General features: G+C 53.9%; 1 protein-coding gene across 1 annotated transcript in view; it reads right to left on the bottom strand.

Moving 5' to 3' along the window:
* Positions 1-9,749: 9,749 nt before the first annotated feature.
* LOC139230624 (zinc finger and BTB domain-containing protein 12-like) overlaps positions 9,750-11,456 on the bottom strand; it is a 47,173-nt gene continuing 45,466 nt past the window's right edge. Inside the window, exon 2 of the mRNA XM_070862440.1 lies at positions 9,750-11,210. Coding sequence (XP_070718541.1) covers positions 9,821-11,197 — 1,377 coding nt within the window. The 5' untranslated portion in view covers positions 11,198-11,210 and the 3' untranslated portion in view covers positions 9,750-9,820. The remainder of the gene's footprint in view (positions 11,211-11,456) is intronic.

Genomic DNA, 11,456 nt, shown 5'->3' with positions numbered 1-11,456 from the left:
CCTCCTCCAGCCCCAACACCCCTCCCTATCTCTGTGACCTCCTCCAGCCTTACGACCCTCCGAGATCTCTGCATTCCTCTAATTCTGGCCTCGTGCACATCCCCTGCCATTGACGGCTGTGCCTTCAGCCGTTTGGGCAATAAAACTGGAATTCCCTCCGCTTCTCTCTCCTCAATTAAGACCCTCCTTAAAATCGAACACTTTGATCAAGTTTTTGGTCACCTGTCTTAATATCTCTCTTTGTGGCTTGGTGTCGGTCTCTGTTCGATAACACTGCGTGAAGTATGTTAAACCCGCTTTATCTAAACACAAGTTGTTATTGAGTGGCCCCTTTAAAATCGTGGAAGATGAAATAGTGGACGTTAAATTTTTGTCAACTGATATCACCAGCCACTTTTCGAGACAGTTTCTCCCGGCACGGAGCTTTGTAAAGATATTCAAGTTTTAACAGTGCAGTGTTTGTTGAGATACCATCAATTCTCGTAAAGGGAAACCTAAGAACATGAGGAATAGGATCAGGAGTCGGCTCTTTGGCCCCTCGAGCCTGCTCCGCCATTCAATACGATCATGGCTGATCTGATCATGGACTCAGCTCCACTTCCCTGCCCGCTCACCATAACCCTTGACTCTCTTATCGCTCAAAAATCTGTCTATCTCCACCTTAAATATATTCAATGTCCCAGCCTCCACAGCTCTCTGGGGCAGAGAATTCCACAAATTTACAACCCTCTGAGAGAAGAAATTCCTCCTCATCTCAGTTTTAAATGGGCGGCCCCTTATTCTGAAACTATGCCCTCTAGTTCTAGAGTCCCACACGAGGGGAAACATCCTCTCTGCATCTACCCTGTCGAGCCCCCTCAGAATCTTACGTTTCAATAAGATCATCTCTCATTCTTCTAAACTCCAATGAGTAGAGGCCCAACCTGCTCAACCTTTCTTCATAAGTCAACCCTGTCATTTCCGGAATCAACCGAGTGAACCTTCTCTGAACTGCCTCCAAAGCAAGTATATCCCTCCTTAAATAAGGAGACCAAAACTGCGCGCAGTACTCCAGGTGTGGTCTCACCTGGAGTAGCCCCTTTAAAAGCACGGGTAGCACTCTCGCCTCTGAGTCAGAAGGTTGTGGGTTCAAGTCCAACTCCAGGGATTTGAGTGCCTAAATCTAAGCTGACACTCCCAGTGCAGCACGTGTGTTAAATCTTCGTCAACGGATGTCACCAGCCATTTAGCTGGACTGTTCCTCCCGGCACGGAGCTCTGTAAAGATACAGGCAACTCTCGATTATCTGTACACGGATCTAACTGGGAACCTGCTGAAACGACGTTTTTAAAAACTGTCGCACATGTGAATATCTCCACCACCTCAAGCGTCTCTCACACATAAATTGACTCGTGCGTGCATTCCTTTCTTACTTTGCACCTGACACAGGCATTAAATAACTGGCACACAGGTGAAAATCTCGGTCACTTCAACTAGCAAGCACACATAAATTGAAGCAGGCGAATCCTGTCATGTATCTCACATTACTGTATATAAGTGTACCTTACCATGCTATACATGACTGAAACTGGATATGACCTGTAACAATAAGCATACCTTACCACTAGGGGGTGCACTTGCAGGAGACACTCTATACCTGTCCCACTGAGGTATATAAAGGGAAGTCTCAAGCAAGTGCAGCACTGGAGAGCTGGAATTAAAGGGGTGCAGGTCCTGAGTGACCTTGACTTCAGCATATGTCTTGTGTAAGTCAGTACATTAGAGTCAGGACTTAACAAATCCATTGTCATGTATTTTGTTACGTTAACGCTATGATAACACGAACTAAGTCTTCGTAGTTGGTTCTATCACTGTCAAATTTCCACCGTTGGAGGGACAGTACTGAGGGAGCGTTGCGCTGTCGAAGGGGCGGTACTGAGGGAGCGCCGCACTGTCGAAGGGGCAGGACTGAGGGAGCGCCGCACTGTCGGAGGGGCAGTACTGAGGGAGCACCGCACTGTCGGAGGGGCAGTACTGAGGGAGCACCGCACTGTTTGATGGGCGGTACTGAGGGAGCACCGCACTGTCGGAGGGGCGGTACTGAGGGAGCGCCGCACTGTCGAAGGGGCAGGACTGAGGGAGCGCCGCACTGTCGGAGGGGCAGTACTGAGGGAGCACCGCACTGTCGGAGGGGCAGTACTGAGGGAGCGCTGCACTGTCGGAGGGGCAGTACTGAGGGAGCACCGCACTGTTTGATGGGCGGTACTGAGGGAGCACCGCACTGTCGGAGGGGCAGTACTGAGGGAGCGCCGCACTGTCGAAGGGGCAGGACTGAGGGAGCGCCGCACTGTCGGAGGGGCAGTACTGAGGGAGCACCGCACTGTCGGAGGGGCAGTACTGAGGGAGCACCGCACTGTTTGATGGGCGGTACTGAGGGAGCACCGCACTGTCGGAGGGGCAGTACTGAGGGAGCACCGCACTGTTTGATGGGCGGTACTGAGGGAGCACCGCACTGTCGGAGGGGCAGTACTGAGGGAGCGCCGCACTGTCGGAGGGGCAGTACTGAGGGAGTGCCGCACTGTCGGAGGGACAGTACTGAGGGAGCGCCATACTGTCGGAGGGGCAGTACTGAGGGAGCGCCATACTGTCAGAGGGGCAGTACTGAGGGAGTGCTGCACTGTCGGAGGGGCAGTACTGAGGGAGCGCCGCACTGTCGGAGGGGCAGTACTGAGGGAGCGCCGCACTGTCGGAGGGGCAGTACTGAGGGAGCGCCATACTGTCAGAGGGGCAGTACTGAGGGAATGCCACTGTAGGGGGGCAATACTGAGGGAGTGCTGCACTGTCAGAGGGGCAGTACTGAGGGAGCACCGCACTGTTTGATGGGCGGTACTGAGGGAGCGCCGCACTGTCGGAGGGGCAGTACTGAGGGAGCGCTGCACTGTCGGAGGGGCAGTACTGAGGGAGCACCGCATTGTCGGAGGGGCGGTACTGAGGGAGTGCCGCACTGTCGGAGGGGCAGTACTGAGGGAGCGCTGCACTGTCGCAGGGGCAGTACTGAGGGAATGTCGGAGGGGCAGTACTGAGGGAGCACCGCACTGTTGGAGGGACAGTACTGAGGGAATGTCGGAGGGGCAGTACTGAGGGAGCGCCGCATTGTCGGAGGGGCAGTACTGAGGGAGCGTCACACTGTCGTAGGGGCAGTACTGAGGGAATGTCGGAGGCACAATACTGAGGGAATGTCGGAGGGGCAGTACTGAGGGAGCACTGCACTGTCGAAGGGGTAGTACTGAGGGAGTGCTGCACTGTCGGAGGAGCAGTACTGAGGAAGCGCCGCACTGTCGGAGGGGCAGTACTGAGGGAGTACCGCACTGTCGAATGGGCAGTACTGAGGGAGCACCGCACTGTCAGAGGGGCAGTACTGAGGGAGCACCGCACTGTCGGAGGGGCAGTTCACTGAGGGAGTACCGCACTGTCGGAGGGGCAGTACTGAGGGAGCACCGCACTGTCGAATGGGCAGTACTGAGGGAGCACCGCACTGTCAGAGGGGCAGTACTGAGGGAGCACCGCACTGTCGGAGGGGCAGTTCACTGAGGGATCGCCACACTGTCGGAGGGGCAGTACTGAGGGAGTGCCGCACTGTCGGAGGGGCAGTACTGAGGGAGTGCCGCACTGACGGAGGGGCAGTACTGAGGGATCGCCGCACTGTCGGAGGGGCAGTATGAGGGAGCGCCGCACTGTCGGAGGGGCAGTACTGAGGGAGCGCCGCACTGACGGAGGCGCAGTACTGAGGGAGTGCCGCACTGACGGAGGGGCAGTACTGAGGGAGCGCCGCACTGTCGGAGGTGCCGTCTTTCAGACGAGACGTAAAACCGAGGCCCCTCAGATGGACATAAAAGGTCCCTTGACACTATTTCGAAGAAGAGCAGGGGAGTTCTCCCCGGTGTCCTGGGGCCAATAATTATCCCTCAATCAACATAACAAAAACAGATTATATGGGTCATTATCACAGTGCTGTTTGTGGGAGCTTGCTGTACGCACATTGGCTGTCGCGTTTCCCACATTACAACAGTGACTACACTCCATAAGTACATTGGCTGTAAAGCGCTTTGAGACGTGCGGTGGTGGTGAAAGGCGCTATAGAAATGCAAGTCTTTCTTGCTGACCCACCGCACGGTGTTACCTCCGCAATAATCCCGAGACCACCGCGTTTGAGATTAGTGACACAGAGAGGCACTGTGAAATTTAATTCATTTTTAATAATTCAGTCAAAGCTGCGGCCCCCAAAGTCGTCCTTGGTGTCGCAATGAACAGCGCTCACAATCGCTGTCGAAAGTATTCCACGGCCTGGATGTAAAACACGCAGTCAATATACGGAGTCAAATATTCACGGGGCGGGGGGGCAGAACAGACAAATCCAACAGCAAACACATTAACATTTTCCCCCCCCACCGCCACCCCTAGCCGCGGGTAAGACAAGTGGACACAGCCCTTTGGAAAGGCATACAGGGTTCCGTGGCTTGATAAATAGAGTGCAAAAGCAAGGAAGATTTACGCTAAAACTTCTTTCAAACACCCGGTTGGGCCCCAGCCGGGATATGATGCTCAATTCTGGCCACCGCGCTCAGCGAATGATGTCAAGGACTCAAGAGAGGAGCTTTGCAAGAATTGTTCCAGGGCATGTTTCGTGGGGGTGACCGGAGAAGCTGGGCTTGTTCTGCTTGGGAGCAGAGAAGGAGAAAGGGGGGGAGGTTTAATCGCGGGGTTCAAAATCATGAGGGGTTGTGTTAAGAGTAAACCAACTGTTTCCACTGGCTGGAGAGTTGGTAACCAGAGGACACAGATAGTCGGCATAAGAACTCACGGCAACATAAGAACATAAGAACATAAGAATTAGGAACAGGAGTAGTCCATCTAGCCCCTCGAGCCTGCTCCGCCATTCAACAAGATCATGGCTGATCTGGCCGTGGACTCAGCTCCACTTACCCGCCCTCTCCCCGTAACCCTTAATTCCCTTATTGGTTAAAAATCTATCTATCTGTGACATGCGGGGCAAAACCTTTTTTACGCAGCAAGCTGTTCATTCAGCCTCCATATATAAATTGGACACGTTAGGTGAGTGGGCAAATGCATGGCAGATGCAGTATAATGTGGATAAGTTGTGAAATTATCCACTTTGGTGGCAAAAACAGGAAGGCAGATTATTATCTGAATGGTGACAGATTAGTAAAAGGGGAGGTGCAACGAGACCTGGGTGTCATGGTACATCAGTCATTGAAAGTTGGCATGCAGGTACAGCAGGCGGTGAAGAAGGCAAATGGCACATTGGCCTTCATAGTGAGGGGATTTGAGTACAGGAGCAGGGAGATCTTATTGCAGTTGTACAGGGCCTTGGTAAGACCACACCTTGAATATTGTGTACAGTTTTGGTCTCCTCATCTGAGGAAGGACATTCTTGCTATTGAGGGAGTGCAGCGAAGGTTCACCAGACTGATTCCCGGGATGGCGGGACTGACATATGAAGAAAGACTGCATCGACTAGGATTATATTCACTGGAGTTTAGAAGGATGAGAGGGGATCTCATAGAAGCATATAAAATTCTGACGGGATTGGACAGGTTAGATGCAGGAAGAATGTTCCCGATGTTGGGGAAGTCCAGAACCAGGGGTCACAGTCTAAGGATAAGGGGTAAGCCATTTAGGACCGAGATGAGGAGAAACTTCTTCACCCAGAGAGTGGTGAACCTGTGGAATTCTCTACCACAGGAAGTTGTTGAGGCCAGTTCGTTGGATATATTCAAAAGGGAGTTAGATGTAGCCCTTACAGCTAAAGGGATCAAGGGTATGGAGAGAAAGCAGGAATGGGGTACTGAAGTTGCATGATCAGCCATGATCATATTGAATGGTGGTGCAGGCTCGAAGGGCCGAATGGCCGACTCCTGCACCTATTTTCTATGTTATGCACTGCCTGAAAGGGTGGTGGAAGCAGATTCAATAATTATTTACACCATCATAGGCAGTCCCTCGAAACAAGTATGACTTCCGGAGATGAGGGGATTATCTTATGATAACAGATTGAGTAGACTGGGTCTTTACTCGTTGGAGTTCAGAAGGATGAGGGGTGATCTTATAGAAATATTTAAAATAATGAAAGGGATAGACAAGATAGAGGCGGAGAGGTTGTTTCCACTGGTCGGGGAGACTAGAACTAGGGGGCACAGCCTCAAAATACGGGGGAGCCAATTTAAAACCGAGTTGAGAAGGAATTTCTTCTCCCAGAGGGTTGTGAATCTGTGGAATTCTCTGCCCAAGGAAGCAGTTGAGGCTAGCTCATTGAATGTATTCAAGTCACAGATAGATAGATATTTAACCAATAAGGGAATTAAGGGTTACGGGGAGAGGGCGGGTAAGTGGAGCTGAGTCCACGGCCAGATCAGCCATGATCTTGTTGAATGGCGGAGCAGGCTCGAGGGGCTAGATTAGGAACTCCTGTTCCTAATTCTTATGTATGTTCTTATTGCTTCCATGGATGAGTTCACAGATGTTTCAATGGAGGGCCCGATATTCCAGTCCTGAACTCCAATTGAAGGGTGGAAGATGCCTGAGCCTGGATTGTTTTAATGTGTGGTGACCGTCACACATCAGCCACCACACGGGCTTGACAGAGCTCGGCCTTTATCCAGTGGCAAGGGTTAACCAGGACGGCTGGAGACCTGCTCTGCTGCACGGACCCAGTGCGCTCACATACCGCAGTGTGGGCTGGGCCCGTACTGCCCCTGGCAACCAACCTCCCAATAATGGATACAACCTCCGTGGACTACTATCTAGCAAAGATATACTGAAACACCTGAACTTGTTTAACATCACTGCAATAGAAATGCACAGCTTCTGTCACACTATCAACAAAAAAGTTTTGAAGAATTAAGTTCTTTCGAGTGCCACTGCCAACTTGTGTTCCAATTTATATGCAGAGGCTGAATGAATATTTTCTATTTTAACTTTTGCTTTATCTGTTAAACTTTGTGTCAATGCTGTCTCATTTGCTCAAATAACAAAGTCTACAGTTCAAAATTAGCCCAATGTTCAGTGGGGTGGGAGGTCACATGATCAAATGACAGTGTTAAGAGAGTAAAGATACCAACCCGGTCAGGATGTAATCTCAAAGACCCTTCCCTCTCCAATGAGAAAATGACAATAGCCTGTTTGAGTGTGAAAGTTGAACTTTATTGCAAGAATGGGGTAAGATGTTTCCTCGACCGTGCAGGGTGGCTATATTCTCCAATTTTTCAAGGAGTGTTTATTGTCCTTATTTTAAAGAAAAAACAAATTACTGACAATAGGGAATCGGAAAAACAGTTGAAAAGGAGATTTCTTTTTTAACAGGGCTGTGGGTGAAAGTCCGGGGGCAGGGAGGGAGGGCGAACGGTTAATTGGATCGCTCCACTGAAAAGCCGGCACAGTCACGATGGGCCGAAGGGCCTCCTTCTGTGCCACAGCCACCAGTCTACGGGGGTGTGGTGGGGCGCGACGTGGGATCGCGAGAGGCCGCTTTGCCCAGCCTCGTCTGGCCTGCAACGTGGTCGCGAGTTCTTAAACTGGAGCGCCTTCGGGAGATTCACCCCTTCGATCACCGATTGAGCGGCGGGGGGAAACATAAGCGGGCAGTGTCGTGGGCGCCAAGAGAAAGTGGCCCTCGGGCATCTGATCGCCGATGGAGGGGGTGGGGGGTAGGTGAACGCCAACGAGAAAGTCAATCTCAGTGGTGGAGAAGTGGGGGGGTCATGGGGCGGGGGGGGGGGTTTCATGCTGCGGGAAGGGGAGGGGGCGAAGGCCAGAAGGAAGCCATTTGGCCCATTGTGCCTGTGCCCGCTCTTTGGTAGAGCAATCCAATTTACCGCTCTCTCTCCCCTCCCACCCCTCCGGCCTTTCCCCACAACCCTGTAAAAAAAAGTCTCCTTTTCAACGAATTATCCGATTCCCTATTGCAAGTAATTATTGATTGTGCTTTCACCAACCTTTCAGGCAGTGCAGAACAACTCGCTGCTTAAAAGGCTTTCCTCCCTGCGGGTAGGCGCAAGTTCTTATGCCGACGCTCTGGTTACCGACCTTCCAGCCAGTGGAAACAGTTGATTTACTCTGATCAGAACCCCTCGTGATTTCGAACACCTCGATTAAATCTCTCCCCACCCCCACCCCTGCTTAACCTTCTCTGCTCCCAAGGAGAACAACCCCAGCTTCACCGAATCACCTGCACGCGTAACTGAAGTCCTGCGCTAGGGCAGAAAAAAATCAAAGAGCAAGTTTATTATTTAAATGGAGAAAGATTGCAAAGTGCTGCAGTACAGCGGGACCTGGGGGCACTTGTGCATGAAACACAAAAGGTTAGTATGCAGGTACAGCAAGTGATCAGGAAGGACAATGGAATCTTGGCCTTTATTGCAAAGGAGATGGAGTATAAAAGCAGGGAAGTCTTGCTACAGTTATACAGGGTATTGGTGAGGCCACACCTGGAATACTGCGTGCAGTTTTGGTTTCCATATTTAAGGATATACTTGCTTTGGAGGCAGTTCAGGGAAGGTTCACTCGGTTGATTCCAGAGATGAGGGGGTTGACTTATGAGGAAAGGTTGAGGAGGTTGGGCCTCTACTCACTGGAATTCAGAAGAATGAGAGGTGGTCTTATCGAAATGTATAAGATTATGAGGGGGCTTGGCAGAGAGGATTTTTCCACCGATGGGGAAGACCAGAACTAGGGGACATGATCTTAGAATAAGGGGCCGCCCATTTAAAACTGAGATGAGGAGAAATTTCTTCTCTCAGAGGGTTGTAAACCTGTGGAATTCACTGCCTCAGAGAGCTGTGGAGGCTGGGTCATTGAATAAATTTAAGACAGTCACTGAAAGTTGGCATGCAGGTACAGCAGGCGGTGAAGAAGGCAAATGGTATGTTGGCCTTCATAGCTAGGGGATTTGAGTATTGGAGCAGGGAGGTCTTAATGCAGTTGTACAGGGCCTTGGTGAGGCCTCACCTGGAATATTGTGTTCAGTTTTGGTCTCCTAATCTGAGGAAGGACGTTCTTGCTATTGAGGGAGTGCAGCGAAGGTTCACCAGACTGATTCCGGGCATGACTGGACTGTCATATGACAGAGACTGGATCAACTGGGCCTTTATACACTGGAGTTTAGAAGGATGAGAGGACATCTCATAGAAACGTATAAGATTCTGACGGGACGGGACAGGTTAGATGCGGGAAGATTGTTCCCGATGTTCATGAAGTCCAGAACCAGGGGACACAGTCTAAGGATAAGGGGTCGGCTATTTAGGACTGAGATGAGGAGAAACTTCTTCACTCAGAGTTGTTAACCTGTGGAATTCCCTGCCGCAGAAAGTTGTTGATGGCAGTTCACTGGATATATCCAAGAGGGAGTTAGATATGGCCCTTACGGCGAAGGGGATCAAGGGGTATGGGGAGAAAGCAGGAAAGGGGTACCGAGGGGAATGATCAGCCATGATCTTATTGAATGGCGGTGCAGGCTCGAAGGGCCGAATGGCCTACTCCTGCACCTATTTTCTATGTTTCTATGACACAGATAGACAGTTCCTTGACCCATAAGGGATGATGGGGAGCGGGCGGGGAAGTGGAGCTGAGTCCATGATCGGATCCGCCATGATGGGATTAAATGGCGGAGCAGGCTCGAGGGGCCGAATGGCCTTCGCCTGCTCCTATTTCTTACGTTCTTATCCCCCCCCCCGGAACAATTCTTGCCAATCTCTACTCGAAGGCCTCAGCGGACAGCCATCCCTCCCCGCTCGGCGCTCCCCCCGGCCCTCCCCACTCCCCCAGGCTAAGGCAGCACCACGTTAATCTCGGCCAGTTTGGTCTCGGTGGAGTTCTTGCCGGTGGTCTTGCCGTGCTGGTCTCGCAGGTGGACCCGCAGGGTGTTGTAGTGGGTGAAGCGCAGGTCGCAGTAGTTGCAGCAGTGGGGGGAGTCGCCGCTGTGCACGTTCATGTGGTCCTTGAGCGAGCGGTTCTGGGTGAAGGTCTTGCCGCAGACGGCGCAGCAGTAGGGCTTGAAGCCGGTGTGCACGTTGATGTGCTGGGCCAGCCGGGCGTTCTTCTTGAAGACCTTGCCGCACAGCAGGCACATGTAGAGCTTGTGCACCACCATGTGGGCGGCCAGGTGCTCGCGGTGCTGGAAGGGGGCCCCGCACTCGGAGCACAAGCCGGGCTCCCCCGCCTCACCTCCCCGGGCGCCCCCCGCCGAGGCCCCCGCCAAGGCCGGCGGGGGCTCCTCGCCCAGCCGGTTGTAGAAGCAGCCGGCATAGAAGCCCCCGCCCCCCACCCCGCTCCGGCACTCCTCGCTGGCCGAGCTCTCGTAGTCCTCCTCCGGCAGGTCGTCGCGCACCAGCACGAACCCCTCGTCCTCCATGCCCTCGGCCTTGCCGCCGTCGGCGAAGCCCGAGGCGCGGTCTGCTCCGGCCTCCGCGGCTCCCCCTCCGCCCCCTCCGCCCATCCCCTCCACCGTGGAGTGGATGCAACAGTCCGGCTCCAGGTAGCCCGGGGGGGCGTCGAGGGACAGGGCCTCCCGCTGAAGGCCCCCCGCCCCCGCCGCCCCCGCCGGCCCCGCCCCCGCCTCGCTCTCCGGGCCGGGCCGGTACAGCGGATTGGGCGTCGCCACGGGCTCCTGCTTCACCGCTTCGCCCGAGGCGGGCCAGCCCGCCGGCCCCTCGCCGGCCGTCTCCGGCGCCCGGCCCGAGGAGGAGGCGATCTGCGGGGTGCCCGGCCTCCCCGCCTCGCCCCCTCCCCCCGCCCCCTCCGCCTCCTCCTCGGTGATGAGCGAGGCCACGCACGGCGAGAGCGACTGCCGGCACTTCTCGACCACGTGCTCCATCTGCAGGCAGCTGGCGGCCGTCAGGTAGTCGAGGATGTCGCGGAAGGGGAACTCCAGCGCCCCGGTGTAGCAGGACAGCAGCAGACGGCGCACCACCTCGGCGCTGGCCATGGGGGACACCTGCACCTCCTCCGAGGGGTTCATGTGGAAGCGGTCGCGCAGGAAGGGGGAGCAGGCGGCCAGCACCACCCGGTGGCCCGGGAAACGCAGGCCGCCCACGAGCACCGTCACGTCGCAGAACCACTCCTCCAACCGCAGCTGGTTCATCCTCTTCATGGTCAGCCCCTCGTGCTCGGGGAACTGGAATCGCAGCAGCTTCCCCGTGGCCATGGCTCTCCAACAGCTGCCCAAACAAAGCACAACAAAAGCGGTTCATTAATTGCACCTTTTGGCCGGGCTGCGATTGAGTGGGGAGTGCGGAACAGGGAGGAAAGAAAAATGCTGCTGCTTTAAAGGGCCGCTGCACCGCGATACGGCAAATAGACATTGTTGGGACAGTGTAGGGGGAGCTTGACTCTGTATCTAACCCTGTGCTGTACCTGCCCTGCGAGTGTTTGATGGGACAGTGTAGAGGGAGCTTTACTCTGTA

The sequence above is a fragment of the Pristiophorus japonicus genome, chromosome 19 (assembly GCF_044704955.1).
Source record: "Pristiophorus japonicus isolate sPriJap1 chromosome 19, sPriJap1.hap1, whole genome shotgun sequence".
NCBI lineage: Eukaryota > Metazoa > Chordata > Chondrichthyes > Pristiophoridae > Pristiophorus > Pristiophorus japonicus.
The sequence above is the reverse complement of the archived record's forward strand: the minus strand, read 5'-3'. Positions and strand labels throughout refer to the sequence as shown.